We start from the raw sequence: 23253 nt of genomic DNA on the forward strand, positions 1-23253 counted from the left end.
ACTACCATTTTATCGATTCTTGCTAATAAAATTTACATATTTTTTAACATTGTTTCTTCTGAGACTTCTATACATATACATATAAGAGTGCGCCCACAAAAGAGTCTTCTTTTCTCTTCTTTTGTTGCATGAGCCTTCCAGACACTGCGGTCCACCGTCATGCTGAAGTCTTTGAGGAAGCAGAGCCTGTGCTCTGTTCCTGAGCACCTGCTGTTGCTGGATTGCGTGGCTTACCTCTTGCGCCGCTGGAGGAAGTAGAAGCACCTCTGGATTTGCCCTTGAATTTGGCTGTCCGAAATGATTGTAACTTAGAAGCTGAATAAGTCTTCTTAGTTGGGGGGCTGCGGAAGGAAGATACATAGACTTACCCACAGTAGCTGTGGAGATCCATTTGTCTAATTCATCTCCGAACAAGGCCTCTCCTGTGAATGGTAGGCCTTCCATGCCTTTCCTGGAATCCGCGTCAGCAGTCCACTGGCGTAGCCACAAGCCTCTGCGTGCCGACACTGCCATAGCGGTGGTGCGTGCGTTAAGCATGCCTATTTCTTTTATGGCTTCCACCATAAAGTTCGCCGAGTCCTGTATATGCTGCAGGAGTAAGACAACATCCTCCCTAGAGAAGGAATCTAACCCCTCAATTAGGTTACCTGACCACTTTGCAATGGCTTTAGTGATCCACGCACATGCAATAGTGGGTCTTTGGGCCACCCCAGCAGCTGTGTACAATGATTTCAGTGTAGTCTCAATTTTACGATCAGCCGTGTCTTTTAGGGAGGCTGCTCTAGGAACAGGCAATACAATTTTTCGTGACAGCCTAGAGACTGATGCATCCACTACGGTGGATTTTCCCATTTTTTCCTATCCTCCAGAGGAAAAGGAAAAGATGAGAGTAACCTTTTAGGGATCTGAAACTTCTTATCAGGATTAACTGAAGGTTCTTCAAACAGGGTTTTCAATTCCTTTGACGCAGGAAAAGTGACTGAGGATTTATTTTTTACATTAAAATAAGATTCCTCACACTCCTCTGACACCTTATCAGGAATATGTAGAACATCTCTGATAGCCTCTATAAGAGCCTCTATTCCCTGTGACAGAGCCACAATCCCCCCCCCCCTCCTCCATGTCTGACCTGTCAGCATCAGAGTCAGACTGCAGGATATGGGCCAGAGATCGCTTTTGCAGACAAATGGGAGGGGATCGAGACGATGTCTTGGGAACTGAGTCTCTGTTCATAAACTCATCCACAGTCTGTTTTATCGAGACGATGTCTTGGGGACTGAGTCTCTGTTCATAAACTCATCCACACTCTGTTTTAAGTATTGCGTCTCTTTCTCATTGCGGGACAATTTTGTAGAAAGAGTGGAGATCATTCCCTTAAGAGAATTAACCCATTCCGGTTCAGCCCAGCTAGTCTGTGAACCCTGAGTACCCAGTAGCAAGCCCCCTGTTGAATAGGAACACTCTGTAGTACAAGACACACACTCTTTGCCTGACATAATGTAATGTGACAGCACACACACACACACACACACACAGAGGAAAGGTTAAGCACAATTAACCCACAAAGAGCCTTTCAGGGAGACACAGAGATGTTTGGAGCCAGCCCCCACCGCGCCCTTATCGCTAATGCCAAGCTTAGCCGGGTCGCAGACTAAGTACCCTGATAGGGGACTTAGTACACTAGTAATCGCTCCCCCCTGCTATGACCCCTGGTACCGCTGAGGTCATTTAGAGTCACACTGGAGGAGCTGCGCCTCCCTGTCCTGTCAGCGTCTGTGTCCACTGCAGAGGGAAAATGGCGCTGGTGAGCTGCTGGATCCTCTCATAGTGAAGTCCCACCCCTTCAATGGCGCGCGGTCTTCCCGCTTTTTTTATACTGGCTGAGGAATCTTGTGCTTAAAATGGAGAAAACTGTTTTAAGGCTATTGTGCCAGTATGGGTACTGTGTACAGTGTACGGGGACGCAGTTGTGTACTGTGTTCGGAGATGCATTCCACCCCGTTTAGAAGCCGTGCGTCTCCGTATCCTCATGCCGCCATAATGTCCGGCGCCCCGCTAGCCGGGACGCCGGCTTAGTACTCACCACTCTACATTCTTCTGGCTCTGTTAGGGGTGGCGGCGTGCTGTGGGACTGTACGCTCGCCGTGAAGGAGCTCAGTGTCTTGTCAGGGGGGAACGGGACCATTAACCCTTCAAGAGGTTGGGCCGTCAAACCCCCGCCCCAAGTCCCACGAAGCAGGCAGGCTGGTGCCATCCAGCCCTGCCTGAAAACAACTAACATATAGTGTAAAATAAATGCAGAAAACTCTTCAGGAGCTTCCTTCAGCATGACTGGCTCCTCCGGGCATATTTTCTAAACTGAGTCTGGGAGGAGGTGCATAGAGAGAGGAGCCAGCCCACACTATCAAATTCTTAAAGTGGTCATGGCTCCTAGTAGACCCGTCTATACCTCATGGTACTAAATAGACCCCAGTATCCTCTAGGACGTAAGAGAAATTGTGATTTTACTCAGCAGATGTTTATCATACTAAAGTGATTGGGGAATTAAAAATCTATTTATATGGATTTTATTTTATGAACAAAATCACTCTTTGATAAATCTCTTTGTACTTCATCTGCGACTTTGTCAGTGTTTACAACGAATTCCTGTGCAGTTACCGTCCCAGCCCAGTGTCTCTGGTGCACTGTGAGCAGTGTTTCGCTGCGTTTGTGATGCAAGTAAGATGCAAAATTTAAAGGAAAAGACGGTATGCTGCTCCTTTCAGAGCGGTTCAGTCACGCCATATTGTGTATTGAGGTTAGGACACATCTGTATACAGGATCCTGTCCTTACCTCTGGATTCGTGATAGAACTCTGCACATTTGGCCTTGTCAAGCTGAGTTCAATGGAAGAGACATCCATCTTCACCTGGGATGCTGATGGGTCCACTCTGGCAACACCTTCAAACCTCTGTGAGCGCGTCAGTGATGGGGCAAAGGTCTGAATGTCGCTGGCTCCCCTTTCTCTCTGATCCACTGTCCCATTGGGGGTTTCTCCATTCTCACTAACTTTCCCATCCACCTTAAAGGGGGTTCAGCAAAAACAGATGGAAACTATTACACTAAACCGGAACTGAAGGCAAAGTAATAAATGAAAAAATGACAAGAAGACTTGGAACTCAGGAGCATTATACAGGAGATCAATAGAAGATGTAACATGTTGTCTTCTGTATTATTACAGAGTATTATTGTATACCAAGCATCTGCTCCATCTAGTCTGCTCATTGCAAGGGTTCTGCTTAAGGCACAAAATCTGTGCCTTCAATAATAGCTTAGTTCCATATTTTTTAAAAATAACAAACTGTTATTAAACATTAAAATAGGTTATATAAAAGCATAATACAGTACATACAGTAATACAGTTATAACTATATGGAAGTCACACATACATTATATTAGGGTCCCTCTATCAATGCAGACAAATAGTTTTTATACACAGACTTCACGCATTATACCAACCACTATACCGGCAGTGTGACCTATCCCCAACCATTATACCAGCAGTGTAACCCATCCCCAACCATTATACCAGCAGTGTGACCCATCCTCAATCACTATACCGGCAGTGTGACCCATCCCCAACCATTATACCAGCAGTATAACCTGTCCCCAACCATTATACCAGCAGTGTTACCCATCCCCAACCACTACACCGGCAGTGTGACCCATCCCCAACCAATATACCGGCAGTGTGACCCATCCCCAACCATTATACCGGCAGTGTGACCCATCCCCAACCATTATACCAGCAATGTGACCCATCCGCAACCATTATACCGGCACTGTAAACCATCCCCAACCATTATACCAGCAGTGTGCCCCTCTCGCATACATTATACCAGCAGTGTAACTCATCCCCAACCATTATACCGGCAGTGTGACCCATCCCCCAACCATTATACCGGCAGTGTAACCCATCCACAACCATTATACCAGCAGTGTGACCCATCTGCAAACATTATACCAGCAGTGTGCCCTTCATGCACACATTATACCAGTACTGTAACCCATCCCCAACCATTATACCAGCAGTGTAACCCATCCCCAAACACTGTACCTGCAGTGTAACCCAACCCCAACCGTTATACCAGCAGTGCAAGCAATCCCCAACCATTATACCGGCAATGTGACCCATCTGTAAACATTATATCGGCAGTGCAAGCCATCTCCAAACATTATACCAGCAGTGTAACCCATCCCCAACCATTATACTAGCAGTGTAACCCATCCCCAACCGTTATACCGGCAGTGTAACCCATCCCCAACCATTATACCGGCAGTGTGACCCATCCCCAACCATTATACCGGCAGTGTGACCCATCCCCAACCATTATACCGGCAGTGTGACCCATCCCCAACCATTATACCAGCAGTGTGACCCATCCGCAACCATTATACCGGCAGTGTGACCCATCCCCAACCATTATACCAGCAGTGTGACCCATCCGCAACCATTATACCGGCACTGTAAACCATCCCCAACCATTATACCAGCAGTGTGTCCCTCTCGCATACATTATACCAGCAGTGTAACCCATCCCCAACCATTATACCGGCAGTGTGACCCATCCCCAACCATTATACCGGCAGTGTGACCCACCCCCAACCATTATACCAGCAGTGTGACCCATCTGCAAACATTATACCAGCAGTGTGACCCATCCCCAACCATTATACTGGCAGTGTGCCCCTCTCGCACACATTATACCAGCAGTGTAACCCATCCCCAACCATTATACCAGCAGTGTAACCAATCCGCAACCACTATACCAGCAGTGTGCCCCTCTCGCACACATTGTACCAGCAGTGTAACCCATCCCCAACCGGTATAACGGCAGTGTAACCCATCCCCAACCGGTATACCGGCAGTGTAACCCATCCCCAACTGTTATACCGGCAATGTGACCCATCTGTAAACATTATACCGGCAGTGCAACCCATCTGCAAACATTATACCGGCAGTGTAACCTATCCTCAACCATTATACCAGCAGTGTGACCCATCCCCAACCATTTTACCAGCAATGTGATCAATCTGCAAACATAATACCAGCAGTGTGCCCCTCATGCACACATTATACCAGCAGTGCAACCCATCCCCAACCATTATACCAGCAGTGTGACCCATCCCCAACTGCTATACCGGCAGTGTAACCCATCCCCAACCATTATACCAGCAGTGTGACCCATCCTCAACCATTATACCAGCAGTGTGACCCATCCCCAACCATTTAACCAGCAATGTGACCAATCTGCAAACATAATACCAGCAGTGTGCCCCTCATTCACACATTATACCAGCAGTGCAACCCATCCCCAACCATTATACCAGCAGTGTGACCCATCCCCAACCATTATACCAGCAGTGCAAACCAACCCCAACCATTATACCGGCAGTGCTACCCATCCTCAACACTTATACCGGCAATGTGACCCATCTGTAAACATTATACCGGCAGTGCAACCCATCTGCAAACATTATACCAGCAGTGTGCCCCTCTAACACACATTATACCAGCAGTGTAACTCATCCACAACCATTATACCGGCAGTGTAACCCATCCCCAACCATGATACCAGCAGTGTAAGCTATCCTCAACCATTATACCGGCAGTGTGACCCATCCCCAACTATTTTACCAGCAATGTGACCCATCTGCAAACACTATACCAGCAGTGTGCCCCTCATGCACAAATTATAACAGCAGGGTAACCCATGCCCAACCATTATACCAGCAGTGTGACCCATCCCCAACCATTATACCAGCAGTGCAAACCAACCCCAACCATTATACCGGCAGTGCTACCCATCCTCAACACTTATACCGGCAATGTGACCCATCTGTAAACATTATACCGGCAGTGTAACCCATCCTCAACCATTATACCGGCAGTGTAACCCATCCCCAACCATTATACCGGCAATGTGACCCATCTGTAAACATTATACCGGCAGTGCAAGCCATCTCCAAACATTATATCAGCAGTGTAACCCATCCCCAAATGTTATACTGGCAATGTGACCCATCTGTAAACATTATACCGGCAGTGTAACCCATCTGCAAACATCATACCAGCAGTTCAAGCAATCCCCAACCATTATACCTGCAGGTCTACCCATCCTCAACAATTATACCGGCAATGTGCCCCATCTCTAAACATTATACCGGCAGTGCAACCCATCTGCAAACATTATACCAGCAGTGTGCCCCTCTCTCACACATTATACCAGCAGTGTAACCCACCCCCAACCATTATACCAGCAGTGTATCTCATTGTCAACCCTTATACCAGTAGTGCAACACATCTCCAACCATTATACAGGCAATGTGACCCATCCCTAACCATTATACCAGCTGTGCGACCCATCCCCAACCATTATACCGGCAGTGTGACCTATTCCCAACCATTATATCGGTAGAACGACCCATCCCCAACCATTATACCAGCAGTGTGACCAATCCCAAACCATTAAACGGGCGGTGTGATCCTCTTGCACACATTATACCAGCAGTGTTCCCTCACACACATTATACCAACAGGGTGCTCCTCTCGCACACATTATATCAGCAGTGTCTCCTCGCACACATTATACCAGCAGGGTGCCCCTCTCGCACACATTATACCAGTAGTGTCCCCTCGCACACATTACACCAGCAGGGTGCTCCTCTCGCACACATTATACCAGCAGTGTCCTCTCGCACACATTACAGCAGCAGGGTGCTCCTCTCGCACACATTATACCAGCAGTTTCCCCTCGCACAGTGTGCTCCTCTCGCACACATTATACCAGCAGTGTCCCCTCGCACACATTACACCAGCAGGGTGCTCCTCTCGCACACATTATACCAGCAGTGTCCCCTCGCACACATTACAGCAGCAGGGTGCTCCTCTCGCACACATTATACCAGCAGTTTCCCCTCGCACAGGGTGCTCCTCTCGCACACATTATACCAGCAGTGTCCCCTCGCACACATTATACCAGCAGGGTGCTCCTCTTGCACACATTATGCCAGCAATGTCCCCTCGCACACATTATACCAGCAGTGTGCCCCTCTCTTGCACACATAATACCAGCAGTGTTCCCTCACACACATTATACCAACAGGGTGCTCCTCTCGCACACATTATATCAGCAGTGTCTCCTCGCACACATTATACCAGCAGGGTGCCCCTCTCGCACACATTATACCAGTAGTGTCCCCTCGCACACATTACACCAGCAGGGTGCTCCTCTCGCACACATTATACCAGCAGTGTCCCCTCGCCCACATTACAGCAGCAGGGTGCTCCTCTCGCACACATTATACCAGCAGTTTCCCCTCGCACAGGGTGCTCCTCTCGCACACATTATACCAGCAGTGTCCCCTCGCACACATTATACCAGCAGGGTGCTCCTCTTGCACACATTATGCCAGCAATGTCCCCTCGCACACATTATACCAGCAAGGTGCCCCTCTCGCACACATTATACCAGCAGTGTGCCCCTCTCTTGCACACATTATACCAGCAGTATAGCACAAACCAATATATTCTCTGATCACATAATCGCACAACAACTGTCCCCATCAGTTCTCCCTTTTCCTCCCCATGATTATAAACGCTGTCATTTACACTGAATTCTGAAACAGCCAATCTGAGCTTACTAGTAAACTAGGATTACTGTATGCGGAGTTTAAAGCAACACTCAGCCAGGAGTGACTGAAAAAGACAGCAATGGATGAATATAAAAATAAAAAAATATGTAAAAACAAATGTATATACCAGAAGATTTTCCAGCTGTAAGCTGAAGAATTAAAAAAAATTTTTTTTTCAATAAATGTTTATTGATTAAAGGTAAGAACATATTACAGCGAGTAATAGAAGACAGCATTTACAATTCAAATATCAATAAGTCCATTTGATACAAGCAATGACGGTTTACGAACTTAACATGGCCTGCTGTTGGGGGACTCCCCGGCTAGGGCCTTATCTGAAATTCAAGGTCGTTTCCGGCCATTCTAGGTGCTAGCTGTCTCAATAAAGCATTTCCAATGTTTAAAACAGTTCAAAAAAACAAAACAGAAGAGTATAGAGTGGAAAGGAAGAAGAGAAAGAGGAAAAAAGAAAAAGGGAGGGGTTAGAGGATCTGAGAAGAGGGGGGAAGGGGGGGGGGAGGTCACAGCGAATCTTCCGTGTCTAGTCTGGTCGGGGGTCTGAGGTGTATGTTTCTAGCTTCAGTCGTTCCCAGGAGGACAGCGGGGGAGCCCAGGTAGGGGATCAAGGTAAATGGTCTAGGTCGCTACAGCAATGTCGAGTAAGCTTGTGAGGCCTTAAATTCGAGCCAAGGGGACCAAGTAGTCGTGAACCCTTGGTTCGTCTCCGGTGTCACCCGCAATTCCTCCATAGTCATATACCAATCCACTCTGGCGACCCACTCCCTCACGGTAGGAGGATTAGTCGATCGCCAGTGAACCGGAATGACCGCTTTGGCTGCGCTATTGAGAAACTTTAATAGAGATTTTTTATATGTTGACAGGGGCCATGAAGTACAGTTGAGAAGCCAGAAAGTAGGCTCCGAAGGAACCCCTGGATCCACTAACAATTTTGAAATTGCTATAACCTTGTCCCAAAAGGGACGAAGTTCGGGGCAGCTCCACCAGATATGCATCGGGGAGCCCGGATGATTGTTACATCTCCAACATGCATCTGTTATATTGGGAAACATTTTAGCTAATGTTTGGGGACACCTATACCAACGAGATAAGACTTTAAAATGCGTCTCGAGGACCGAATAACTAGAGGAGCTGGCAAAGGTGGCCTGAAAGCTCTTCTCCCAGTCTCTAGCATATTTGGGTAGATCTGGGAATTTATTCTCAATCAGTATTCTATAGCACCTTGAGAGGAAGTGTGGTGGGCGAGAAGGCTCCAGGCAGAGGCTCTCAAAAGCTGTTAATGATCTACTCAGGCTTGGGCGTATAGCGCTCCCCATGGCAAAATGTTTTAATTGGAGATATTTCCAGATCTCTGAAGGCGAAAGGTTCCACTTGGATTGCATTAAGGGGAAAGGGACCACCTCTCCACGCTCCACCAGCCCGCCGACACGTGTCACCCCCGCCCTTTTCCAAGAGTCGAATCCCCGGCCTGAGGCAGCCGGTGGGAAATCTGGGTTATTGAACAGTGGGGTCAGAGGGGAGTATTTAGAAGATATATGTGGTAGTACCCTAAGTCTGCCCCAGCGTGTAAGTGTAGGGCCAATAGTAGGGTGGTCTACATGTGGCAGCCTCGAGCGCCAGGGGTAGTATGCAATGGGGGCAGGCATCACCGTTCCCTCGATATGAACCCACTGTTTTATGTCATGTGGGCGCGACCATTCCATAATTCGGTGGAGAATAATGGCCTCATAGTACAGAGTAAAGTGCGGTAGCTGAAGACCCCCCTTGTGTTTAGGGCGAAAAAGGATGTCGTGCTGGAAACGAGGCCATTTATCTCCCCAGACGAAGTCCCTCACCGAATTATGTAAGTCTCTGAACCATGCTTTGGGAATGGATATCGGGAGCACCTGGAGGAGATAAAGGACTCTCGGCAGAACATTCATTTTGATGACACTAAGTCTCCCCAACCAGGATAGACTGTTGCCCCAGTCCCGGAACTCAGAGCGGAGTGAGGTCAGTAGTTTTTTTAAGTTTTCGTCAAAAAGGCGTGATAGGTCTTTATGGAGTGTGATCCCCAAGTATTTGAAGCTAGAGGGATGCCAGTGGAAGGGGAAGGATTGTTTAAGGTTATCAAGAGCTTGGGAGGCCATTGACACGTTCACTGCCACTGACTTAGAGAGGTTAATCTTGAAGTTTGACATGGATCCGTATCTATCAAGCTCGGTCATCAGGTTGGGGACAGACACCACCGGGTTCGACAGGATAGCTAACAAGTCATCTGCGAACAGTGCGAGTTTGAATTCTCTACCCCCAGCCGTGAGTCCCGAGATGTTCGGATTTAATCTAATGGCTCCCGCCAAGGCCTCCATACAGAGGACAAAAATTAGTGGCGAGAGGGGACATCCTTGTCTAGTGCCATTCCTTATCGGAACCGGGCGGGACAAGTCTCCATTAATTTTAATCCTTGCAGAGGGGGAGTTATAAAGTGCTAAAATGCGCCCCAAACTGATCGGTCCCAGCCCCAGGTGACGCAGGACCCCCTCCATGAACATCCAATCTACTCTGTCGAAAGCCTTCTCGGCATCAGTAGAAAGCACCACCATCGGTTCATGTTTGCTCGAGGCCAAGTGTATCAAATCAATGATCTTGGTGGTGTTATCGCGCGCCTCTCTTCCGGGTATGAAACTCACCTGATCCGAATGCACAATGTTGGGGAGTAGCAGCTTCAATCTGTTTGCTATAAGTTTAGCAAACAGCTTGACGTCTGTGTTGAGGAGGGATATGGGTCGGTAACTAGGACATTGAGCTGGGTCTTTCCCATCCTTTGGTATAATCGTAATGAATGCCTCTAATGATTGAGGGGAGAAACCCCGGTCGTCAGAGATCTCATTGAATGCCAGTAGCATTTTGGGCAGGAGAGTGCTCTTAAAGAGCTTGTAATAAGAAACTGTATAGCCATCTGGGCCTGGGCTCTTTCCGGAAGGAGCTTCCTTAAGGGCTTGTTCCAGTTCCGGGAGGGAAAAGGGGGAGTCTAGCCAAGCACTCTCATCCGCTGATAATTTAGGGAGTCCCGCGTCGCCAAGGTATCCCTCCACCAGGTCTCGAGTTGTCGACAGGGATGTCGGGGTTCCTGGTGTCCGGAGATTATATAATTTGGTGTAGTAAGCGTGGAAGGTTTCGGCGATGTCCTTTGTAAGGGTGCGGCGGGTCCCCGCTGCATCCTGTACCGACTGTATAAATAGCGTGGCCCTCTGCGCGCGGAGCGCCCTAGCCAATAGCTTCCCTGGCCTGTTACCCCATTGATAAAAGCGGTTTCTACAGAGCCTGTAGTCCCTCTTAATGTCTGCAAACAACAATGTGTTGAGAGCAGATCTCGTCTCGGTCAGGGCGGTCAGCACCGATGGGGAGGGTTTCGTTTTGTGTGATGTCTCTAAGTCCTTAAGCCGCTGGAGTAAGGTAGTCTTTTCCCCGAGTCTCTCTTTTTTCAGCATGGAGCCTAGCTGTATGAGCTTCCCCCTTAGAACACACTTGTGGGCCTCCCACACCGTGACCCGGGAGACATCTGGCGTCTCATTATCTAGAAAATAGTTCTCCAAAGTCTCAAGCAGCTGGGGTTGGAACCTCGTATCCATTAGAAGTTGTTCATTCAACCGCCAGGTACATTGCTTGGAGTGTGGATGGGATGTCTCCAGGGTCAGGTAGACAGGAGCGTGGTCCGACCAAGTGATTAGTCCAATAGCTGTTTCCCTAACTAAATGTAGGAATCTGTGAGGTAGGAGGAAGTAGTCTAATCTAGAGTAAATGTCATGGGGTCTGGAATAGAACGTATAGTCCCTGTCCCCGGGGTGCTGGAGCCGCCAGGTGTCGATCAGCTGGTGGTCGTGGAGAGACCGCCGCACCCTACGGTGCGATGCTAGGGAGGGCCTTGCCGGCGCCCCAGAGATGTCCACCTCTGGTTGGAGGGTCCAATTGAGATCGCCTCCAATAACTGGAATACCCGCTACCAAGGGGGCTACGCGATTGAGAGCCTTCGCCAAGAAACTGGGTTGTGATTGGTTGGGAGCGTATAGGTTAATAAATGTATACGGTTGATCGAACAGTGTACATTTCACTAGGAGTATCCTGCCCTCCCCCAAGGATTCGGACGTTATATCTCGGAAAGGCAAACGTTTAGATAGCAAAATAGCTACTCCCAGAGATTTACCTTTGCTGTTGTTATTGTAGAAGGAATGTGGGTAGTTACGGTCTTTGAGACCCGGGGCCACTCCCACTTTGAAGTGGGTTTCCTGTAAAAAAGCCACATCAGCTCTGAATGCAAAGAGGTCCCTAAGCAACCTCGAGCGTTTCTCCGGGACATTGAGGCCCTTCACGTTAAGGGAAACCAATTTTATATTTGTCAGTTTAGGGTCTACCGCCATCGTCTGGAAACATATATGGAATGCTTAGTCCGACCAGGAAGACACGACAACTCGTACAGCAGAGAGATACACAGTAGGGGGAGGGGGGGAGGAGAGGGGAAAAAAGAAACAGAAACAAAGAAAACATAAAGAAGGTAGGTCGATAGACCTAACATGCAAATATCAGCTGAAAAAATAAACTGAATAAATGACAACTCTACCGCCTCCTGGGAGCTCGGACGCGCTAATCGTGTCGGAGACCAAGAATACTCGGGCGGTGCAGGGGCGAACTGGGGGGTCAGTGCCAGCCCCAACCCCAACAGGGAATATAACATCACAATCAGTAATACTGTATATCTGAACAGTTTGATCACACAACTAAGAAGAACAACCACTGAAAAGAGATGGAATTTAACCAGGAACAGGTATCTCCGACCCGTACAGGACTGGTGGACATTCGTTGAGTCGAGTACGATCTCGATGCCCCGACCACCTCCCGTCAGGGAGAGTGTGCCGCACGGCAAGGAGATCCCCCGAGTCGGCAATAATTCTTTTAAGCTAAGGAAGGACCATCCGAAATTGCTCCAGTGAAAGTTCCGAACCAGGCTGCGACCTTCATCTCTTCGTCGACTGCGTGGAGGAACGCTGCTCCCTAGGGGGTCTCGGGTTGCGGTGGACAAGGTGCCAGTCGTTGTCAGGGTGGGTGAGTTCAGGTGGGGCGCCGTCGGTCAGGGGCTCCTGCCATTCTGGAAGAGAGACCTGTGGTATTCCCAGCGCTTGGCAGAAAAGGGGCAAGTCGGAGGGGTCTTTAAAGGTATATAGAGTCCCATTGTGCGAGGTCTGAAGGCCAAAAGGGAAGCTCCATCTATATTTAATGCCCAGCTTCCGAAGTTCTGCAGTGAGCGGGTGTAAGGCTCTGCGCTTCTGAAGGGTCGTCCACGATAGGTCCTGGAAGATCTGGAGTTTATGAGAGGCAGTCTCTATCACATCCATGCGGCGGGTTTTGCGAAGGATCTCCTCTTTTTCCGTGTAGTAATGAAGACGACAGATAATGTCGCGAGGGCGATCAGACGGTGCGCCCCTGGGTCTCAAAGCTCGGTGGGCCCTGTCGAATTCGATTATGGAAGCGGGATCACGGCCCAAAATTTCATTGAAAACCGTCGTGAGGAAGTCAGTGAGGCAGGCAGGGGTAATATCCTCCGAAACCCCCCTGACCCTCAGGTTATTTCTCCTTCCGCGGTTATCCAAATCTTCTACACGGTCTTGGAGCTGTTGAAGGCAGGACGCCTGTTTGATAACGGTGGCCCTGAGGGCGTTATGTGCAGCTGCTGTGTCTGAGGAGAAGCCCTCCAGCGTAGTCAGGCGGGAGCCGATGTGCGTTATTTCTGCCTGAACCGCAGCAATCTCTGAGCGTACTGTTTCCCGGACTCTCCCCTCCAAGTGCTCAAAGTCCTGCTTAGTTGGTAGGGCCTGAAGCAGGTTCAGAATCTGGGCGAGACTTCCCGGGTCCGTCGTGGCATGTGGGGCTGCCGCCTGTGATCCCACTTGGGAAGCCGAGTCCGAGACAGGCGAGAGACGTGGGGTCGAGGGTAGGGAGACATCCACCGTAGGGGCGGAGCTCTGGGGGAGAAAAAATTGCCTCATGTCAACCGAGGTCGGAGTATCCATTGCACGCGTCGAGGTGAGTGTATGTGACTTCCTTCCTCTCCCTTGCGATCCTTTCTTTCCTCTCACCATGGGGCACCTTGGGTACGTCAGTAGAGCATCAGAAGTAACGTTGTGTGATTAGAGTATCATCCCGTCGGGGTCAGCACCAGCACGCCACCCCAGAATCTAGGTGGCTAGCCGGCCATCAGTATAGGAGTAAACTTGCAAAAAAGAAACAGACCGGCCGCAGGGCCATGGGTTGAGAGAAAATTCCGGGTCCTCTACAGCAAAGTGATGGCAGCTGGGTGACACAGTGGGGACCGAGCGCAGAAATGGCAGGGATGACTGCAGGTATGCCCTCCACAGGGGCCCGAGGAGACAGGGAGCATGCATGTGGGCTGTGAGCAATGAGCTGGCTAGAGCAGGGGTGACAGGAGCCTGAAAATCACTGTGTGCTGTCTCTTCTATGGGTTAACAGAGGTGGTGCCAGTCCCAAGATGGCCGCCGGCTGATCTCTAGAGCTGCACCAGCTCACGGCCTCTTCCTCTATCACCCGACTTCAGGGGTCAGGTCAGCGGGGGTATTGGGAGCTTGTGTCCTGGGTTATCAGCCCCACAGGAGAGCCCCGTCAGCAGTCGCTACGGCCGAGTGTTCAGCGGCGCTAACCGCAAGATGGCCGCCGCCCGCCGCCGCCCTTACCTCGGGCGTCCTCGGCGGTCCTCAGTCCCCTGCTGGAGTCTCCGAGCGCCTGGTAGAGCATCTAGCGGTGGAGTGTGTCTTCAAAACGGGGGAGTAAATCCGCAGAGCGGGGCTGGCCGTTTCGGATCCGTCAGGCTGGTCCCTCCGGCGGCTCGCACCCTAAATCGAGGTCCCGGCCTCAGCACCGGAGGTAGGCCGCAATCCGCAGGGGGCAACACAGGGCCCCCCCGACTCCGCAGCACTCACCCCCCAGTACCAGGTCGGTCAGCAGGCCCAGGTAGGCACAGTACAGCCGGTTAGCGTTTAAAATCGTGGGCCCAGGCACTTTAATAGGGAAGTCCAAGCTGGAGCTCCACGTAATCCCAGCTTTCCCTGATGCCGGCTAAGCCACGCCCCTGAAGAATTAAATTGTTAAATGCAATATATTTTTGAGATGATATAAGGTGGCACTGAATATGTGTAAATTTAAGTATTCATGACTTTCACATTTATGCACTTGCTTTTGGTAAAATTATTTTGTAGGAGAAACGTTTGTATGTTTTCACTTTGTAATGCAATGACAAGAAATGATCCATAAAAATGAATGAATACAAATGTTTACACTATACTCCGTACATCGGCACCAAGCCCTCGGTTTTGGACACCTGATCCTTATTTCAGTGTCACATCCGCTGATGCAGCATTGTTTATATACCATGTACTTGTCCTACATTGTCTTGTACTCGTAATGGCCAATGGTTTAAAATCATTGGTAGAAAAATATTGATGATTGAGCCATCGATAGCGGACTAGTATGTATGCAAGGATCCACAACACCAGCCAAAAACCCGCCCCCAACTTCCCTCACCCCCCTACCCCCCTGCTGTAGTCCTTGACATCAGGCTACCATCACCATAAGCCATAGACCATCCATTGTTGCAAAACTATCGATGTTCAATGGCAAGCTATACACACAACTAACAACAAAGCACAAATTCATCAAGGAAGTAATCACCTTTCCTATGTGGCTATGGACTACCCTGGAGCAAAGTGGATGCTTATACCTCACAGTCATTGGGCAAGTAAGTCCCATCCATCTGTCTGGATTTAGCACATCTTAATCCAACCACAGACTTTACCTTGAATCTTTTCAGGACCTGCTGGGTGTTTCTCGGCTGGGAGTAAGGCTTGGGAGTCAGCATAGGCACTGCCTTAGAGACCACATTTTTTGTAGGAGATGTGCAAACTGCTGGTGTTTTCAATTCTGATTCACCGCTGGGAGATATGGTTGCCTCCACCGTAGCAGTGAACTTTGGAGATGGCAATGACTCCTGTCTCAGGTACTTCAGTGGGTTGGGGTCCTCTGATGAGGAGAGTAAGCCCGGCTCTACCGAATGGCTTCTCTCCATAATTTTTGGCATCACTAAACGTTCCAGGACAGCCTCACTTATTGTGAACCGTTCAATGTATTTCTGCAGGATCTTCTCGGCTTCGTCCCGTGACTTGGCATTTTTGTAGGCTTCATGCAATTCTTTTTCTCGTCGCTCTCTGGAGCAATGAACACATAAATAAAATGGGGATAAATAACAGTTAGCAACAGATCTTTTCCTTTGCCATTTAAAAGATGAATAAACTTCTGCGGTTTTAAAATAAAATATATAGCTGTCCTCTTTTTAATAGTAAAGTATTTTAAAGAAAATCCCCAAAAACTAGAACAGACCTTTAAACATCTTGCAAACCTCTCTCAGACAAATGCAATGCAAACCACAGAGGAAACCTACTTCTCTTCTACTATTTCCTTGTATGTTTTAATGCTTTTTCTCCTTTCAGACGAATCATCTTCTCCACGGAGAACCTTTTCCATCTTCTTCCTTTCCTCTTCCTTCTTTATCAAATCCTGTGATGCACTTCTCCTGCGGGTCTTCCACCGAGCCAGGTCCTTACACAATACAGAGCATTTGAGATAAGAAAATAGTTGTTTGTTCTTTGAACAACAAACTTACATTATGAAGGTCAAAAGTGAATTCACTTATGTAAAATAATTCAGCAGGATAAGAAGAATGTTTTTTTTTCCAGATGTATAGATCTACTTTGATCAATAATATATGCCTCTATAGCATAGTTTGTGTAATGGTTAGGATTATTGCCACGCAGCACAGAGGTATTGGATTCGACTGCAACCACGAATAACCTAACTGTGTAGAGTTTGTACATTCTCCTTGTGCTTGCGTAGGTCTGCTCTGGGTACTCTGGTTTCCCCCTGGTGCTACGGTTTCCACCCACATTCCCCCAAAATATACTGATTGGTCAATGAGCCTCTGGCAAAACTTAACCCTACTGTGTTTGCGTGCTTATGGTATGGATTGATGTGAACAGCCAAATATTCTCTGTAAAACTCTGTGAAATATGTATGTGCTATATAAATCGCTCCCAATAAATAACTAAATAATATTCTTTAATACTGAACAGATCAGCTATTTAAACCATAGCATCTGTTTGTAACTAAAGTGTTACTCTATAAAATAGACAGCCAAACACAACATTATTACTTAGAAATAAAAGAACCATTTAACATGGCTTGAAATGTTACAGTCTCCTCTCATGTATGGCATGTTACGCTAATAATAAAAGCTGTGGTAAAACTACCTACATTCTGCCATGTGTCATCCTCCTCTTTGAGTAGATCATTGACAAACTGTAAGTGTTCATGGTGAGCTTTGCTGTGGGGCAGCATACTTCCCTCCTCTTCATACCTCATGTCGCACATGCTTACACTCCTGTACAGTACACAGAAAAACACCAGTTAATTTCCATTTACAAGCATTCTGTAAACCTACCACTAGGTGGTGCTAAAAGTTAAATACTACATATAGATTTTTTTCAAGCAGCACATGAACATGACATTCCAGGTTAGCCCAGTAGGGGGAGACATTTGTGTGAGGAAGAAAAAAATGTAATGCAAATCAATCAGCGTTATCTTGATAATAGTTTAAGAGTGTATCATAATGGATCAGTAGGTTGACAATAACAAAATGTGATTTAATAAGTGTAATCGTTGACCCATGAAAAATGAATAGAAGAATATAAAATAAAATAAAACTCTGTACTAATTAAATATTAATTAATAAATTATAGATTTAGTAAAAGCTCCGGGATAAGACCTCTACTAATAAATAAAGGGCAAATCGGCTTTGCTAAGTCCACAAGGTGAAGTGTTTCAGCTATGCCACAACAGCCAGTAAAACGCACCTGCATAAATACACTTACAATGTCTAGTTACACTAAGTGGTCATACATGTTTATGTTGGAAGGCATGACGGAGATCCTGTAATGGTGGGCAGGATGAGGTCATAATGAATACTCTGATTATATAGGAACAAACTATTTGAAATATTTAATGGAGGGAAATAGTAAAAAGCACACTTAAGTAAGAATACAAACAGCAAGCTTAAAACACAGAGGCCCTCATTCCGAGTTGTTCGCTCGTTGCCGATTTTCTCTATATTGCGATTAGTCGCTTACTGCGCATGCGCAATGTTCGCAGAGCGCATGCGCTTAGTTATTTTACTCAACAGGTATTTTACTCACGGCATTACGAGGAATTTTCTTCGTTCTGGTGATCGGAGTGTGATTGACAGGAAGTGGGTGTTTCTGGGCGGAAACTGGCCGTTTTATGGGTGTGTGTGAAAAAACGCTGCCGTTTCTGGGAAAAACGCGGGAGTGGCTGGAGAAACGGGGGAGTGTCTGGGCGAATGCTGGGTGTGTTTGTGACGTCAAACCAGGAACGAAACTGACTGAACTGATCGCAGTGGCAGAGTAAGTGTCGAGCTACTCAGAAACTGCTAAGAAATTTCTATTCGCAATTTTGAGAATCTTTCGTTCGCACTTCTGCTAAGCTAAGATTCACTCCCAGTAGGCGGCGGCTTAGCGTGTGAATGCTGCTAAAAGCAGCTAGCGAGCGAACAACTCGGAATGAGGGCCCAAGGACACAACAAGCTGCACTCTCATGAATACTGGGGCAGGTCCCACTATGGCGGCCACTAACAGAAACTAGAGTACAACGTATTGAAGAGACAACTGCAATACAGCACTGTATAGTAAGGATACCCAATCAAAGTCTAATATTAGTATTTACCAAGGTATCCGTTCACATGGTCGACCATGTTATGGTCGACAGTCATTAGGTCGACCACTATTGGTCGACATTGACATGGTCGACATGGACACATGGTCGACACATGAAAATGGTCGACACGTGAAAGGTCGACACATGAAAAGGTCGACATGAGTTTTTTAACTTTTTTTTCTTTTGGGGAACTTTTCCATACTTTACGATCCACATGGACTACGATTGGAACGGTAAAGTGTGTCGAGCGAAGCGGTAGCGTAGCGAAGGCACCATGCCCGAAGCATGGCGAGCGAACGCGGTGCACTAATTGGGGTTCCCAGTCACTCTACGCAAAAAACGACACAAAAAAAAAAGGTAAAAAAACTCATGTCGACCTTTTCATGTGTCGACCTTTCATGTGTCGACCATGTGTACATGTCGACCATGTCAATGTCGACCAATAGTGGTCGAACTAATGACTGTCGACCATAACATGGTCGACCTTTCATACCGGAACCATTTACCAAGGGGGATAAAGATCTTGCTCACCCTAAAAACAAAGTCCTACATTAAGAATAAATGTGTGACATACAATAGCAACCAATAGTAAAGTATACAAGATGAAGTTATGACTAATAAAGTCTGATAGAATGTGTGATCAGATAAATATTACATACAACATTTCATAGCGCGGCACCAAGTTCCAAGTATCCCAACAATCATTCAGCAATGCAGGAACACCTGTGTAAGCCACTCTCACAGTCTGGCCAGTCATCTAAGGCAGTATTTGACAACCAATGCGGCATTATGAAACATCTGGTGACACTGACACTGCATGATTTCTAATAATCCTCATCATCATCATCAATAACACTACCATAAGACTCGTTAATAAAAAGGAGTGCATAAAAAAAAAGGAAAATTACAGCTAATTTACTTTACAATTCAAACACATAAGTAGTGACGTAATACAAAGGAGATTGTAAGTCTTCTACCGCCAAGCTTGTTCCACCTAGAGGTGGCTGCTGTAACGCCCCCCTGCAGACCCTCTCATCCCCAGCCACGCTCTGCCATAACTACTGCAGGGTAACAGTGAGACCAGAGCGCCATTCAGACTGGCAGTGTTGGTGGAGAATAAACACTTCCTCACGCTTTCGTATGGCTAGACAGAACAGTAAGGGTAGAAAGGAGTATGCATGGAGTTTATAACATGGGTTATTAATCTGTAATTGATAAAACAAGCAATATTTTGCTCCTTTATAGAAAGTAATCGTATCTGTCAGTTATATATATATGACAGGCACATAATCTAGCATACACTACAAACTAGATGTCATAGCAACTCATTCACAGCATCATGACATTGTGCAGCAGATGATAATTGTACGTGGGCAAGGTCTCACTGTCCCCATCTGCTAACCACATTAATAGAGAACAGTACATATCCTTTAGAACAGAACCCGTTTGAAGCCCAGCCTGCATGATTTGAGGCTGTGGCTCTGAATACCACTCAGATAATACCCTTTGATTTTCATCATGTAACAAAAGCAGATTGCTGTGTGTAATAGTTTACATTTTCATCATCCCTTTTATATTAAATTGCACAGGATCTTCTATTTCCTGCACATCAAACAGGTCACATAAACGGCAGGATTTAGCAGCACAGCGAGAGTCCTTCCAGCAGTAAAAGATATTCAAACTTGTATATTTAAATTGTGACTCTCCAAACATTTAATGAAAGGAATTACAAGGAGGAATAAGGCAACGACAATGCAGATGGTCTATCCGTATTACGTATACTCACAGCTATGACGTTTATTTACGTAAAGTCTAACAAAAGGCAACAAAAGACCTGCATACAGTAAGAGACCTCATATGTTCTCCCAAATCCTCCTCTTGTAAACTCCTTGTCTTCTTATGGTAGTTGATACTTTCTCCTGCATGGTCCACAGGTTATCCACAGGATAACATTGGGATATGAAATAGCGACAGCAGATTGGCACCAAACAATCAAAGCTTTCGGCCTCCGAGAATGCAACGGGCCCGTCCCTCTATCCCCGTCTCCTGGCTCAGGCAATTCAGTTTTTTGTTTGGTGCGGCAGGAGCCGGACCATGGTCAATGGGCTGCTGGTTTTAACAGCCATAAGCTTTTTTATTTTATTTTTATAGTCTTACCATATTTTTTGAGCGATCATCCTAAAAAGCGTCTTGTACGTACTTTAGAAAGAGTCGCTCCAACAACTCCCCGCCGGGTCGCGACATTGCTTACCCACGTGTACAGTGCTGTTTCGGCGGGCGTCTGTGTAGGATGTACTAGCAAGTCCAGCAGGCATTACCAGGCTGTGTCCGGAGCACGGGGAGAAGGTAAGGCATCGGTTCCGCTTAGTAGGGGAAATGCGAGACACAGCCGCACTGTATCGGGATGGAGACTACCGAATAGTCGCTGACGCGGTTAACACCTTGGGTGCACCAGCGCTAGGCCTCAGGGATCATAGGCTCCAGGGGTAGCATGAGGCCGTGATCACTAGGGATGATGTTAGCAGTGGGGAGTAAGATGCTCCCTTGGTCGCCCCTGCCCCCGATTCATGACCAGTTTCCTCTGAGTTTCCCACCATGAACTGAGTTCGTGCTTCCGTCTGAGACGCTGTGTATTTAAAAAGACCCAGTCGCAGCACAGGCAGCTGTATGACAGGTGCGTCGGTGTTCACTGTAGGTTCACAGGGCGATTGTGTACACTAATAGCGTCTGGATCCACTCAGCGTTCACTAACGTATTGATCGATACTGGAAGCGGGGTGATGTCTCCCTGTATCCCACTCTCCTGAGCTGGGTGATACAGCACTAAGTCTCTATCTACCTTTGGTACGAATAGTTGGATAAGTGCCTGATGCATATGAGTCTGTAAACTATTGCTGCTGTTTTCTTTCGCTGTGCAACTGAATATGTTTAAACTCCTATATAAGGAATGCAGTAATATGTTTCTCCTACATACTTGAAATGTATCTGTAGTTGATTATGTGCTCATATTGCTTATTATACTAATGTATAACCTGTGACTGATTGCTAGTGTGATTGCTGACTTTACTATTTTCTGTCAGTTTCTGTGCATTCCGATCCTCAATGCTGGTGCAAAGTAGGGAGGGATCAGATTGTATGTCACTTTAACAAATTTTAAAGTGATTGCAGTCACAACTTGTGTAGTTAACACTGTAAAGGTGTGATTTATTTATCATGTTAAAGAGAGGCAAGGGTGAGAGGATACACTCTCCACAGTAGCACCAACACTCATGTCATGTTTGTCTTGCAAAGCTGGGTTAACCTCTCAGGATCTGGTTCAAAATGGATTATGTGCAATTTGTTTTAGTTTTCACCAAAGCCTATTGAATAATCCAAGGCAGGCACAGGTTCAGGTTGAACCCTCATGGGCTACTTTTGCACAGACATTATCCAGTATAGCTGAGCGGAAAATACCAGCTCCTATACCAGGGATAGGTTACCCTATTAACCCTTACATGCAACATTCCATCTGGGGGTTATCACATCCAGTACAGGAATTGGCAGCCTCTCAACAGAAACAGGCTGAAAGGCCGGTGGTAAGTAAATCACAGACATGAAACAACATCTTCACAGTCTACACGTTTCAGATGAGGACTTGGAGGATGAGAACTCATCGCACTCCAGGTCAACATACAGAGATTAGGAGGAAGGCCTTAGCTCAGTGGACATTCCTGAGCTAATTAGTGCTATGAAAGCCATTCTATGCTTAGAGGAGGAAGCAGAGAATTTGTTAAAAACTAAGGCACCTGTGTTTAAACGTCCCAAAATAGTTAGGACTGAGTTTCCGGTGTCAGAACAGCTGACGGAAATTATGCAAGAGGATTGGGTTACACCCAGTAAGACGTTTAGAATTCCAAGGAAATTGAATTCCCATTATTCTCTTCCGGCTGGGGACTGTTTAAAAAGGGAGGTGGCTCACAAAGAAGATACGCATGTCATCCGATGGGTGCGAAAATCTACATTATCCTTGCCTTCAACATCATTAAATGATGTCACAGATAGGAAAATAGATGGTTTTCTTAAAACCATTTTCTCCTTGTCTGGGGCAATCATAAGACCAGCCATGGCTTCGGTTTGGATGGCAAAAGCAGTGGCAGCCTGGGCCGATGCATTGGAGGATGTCCTTTCAATGGCGTCTAGAGAGCAAAAATCCCATATTGCACATATCAAACAAGCAGCCTTGGATATGGGTACAATTGCCTCTCAGGCATCAGCCTCAGCAGTAGCAGCTCGCAGAGCGGTTTGGCTACATATATGGAAAGCTGACTCAATCTAAGAAGGTTCTGGAGTCTTGGCTTTTACTGGAGATATTCTTTTTGGAAAAGAATTAAACAGTATTTTGAAGTCAGAAGCAGACTCCAAGAAAGTGAAGTTTCCTTCCACACATAAATCCAAGCCTAGACTTCCAGCATTTCGGCCCTTTCGGACTCAAGGAAAAGCAAAAGGAAAGGGTTATGGCAAACAGTCTCAATCTGACAAGTCTGGTAAGACTAAAAAGTATTGGGCTACTAGAGGGACAGCTTCCAAATCAGAAGATAAACCATCAGCCTGATGGTGTGGGCCTCCACCTGGAGGACTTCAGGGTGGGAGGCCAACTTCTTCAGTTTGCACAGATCGGGCAGCAGTCTACCACAGATGCCTGGGTGCAAGAAGCGGTATCTCATGGTTATGCGTTTGCTTTCAAGAAACACCCTCC

At 47.0% G+C, this 23253-nt stretch overlaps 1 protein-coding gene across 7 annotated transcripts in view; it reads right to left on the bottom strand.

Moving 5' to 3' along the window:
* Positions 1-23253, bottom strand: part of LIMCH1 (LIM and calponin homology domains 1) — a 484664-nt gene that overhangs the window by 77080 nt on the left and 384331 nt on the right. For all 7 annotated transcript variants that reach the window (XM_063921014.1, XM_063921011.1, XM_063921012.1 and 4 more), the window contains 4 exons: positions 17044-17170; positions 16175-16332; positions 15533-15941; positions 2834-3061 (listed from right to left, as the gene is read on the bottom strand). In XM_063921014.1, coding sequence (XP_063777084.1) covers positions 2834-3061; positions 15533-15941; positions 16175-16332; positions 17044-17170 — 922 coding nt within the window. The remainder of the gene's footprint in view (positions 1-2833; positions 3062-15532; positions 15942-16174; positions 16333-17043; positions 17171-23253) is intronic.

Source organism: Pseudophryne corroboree, chromosome 1 (genome assembly GCF_028390025.1).
Source record: "Pseudophryne corroboree isolate aPseCor3 chromosome 1, aPseCor3.hap2, whole genome shotgun sequence".
Taxonomy (NCBI): Eukaryota; Metazoa; Chordata; class Amphibia; order Anura; family Myobatrachidae; genus Pseudophryne; species Pseudophryne corroboree.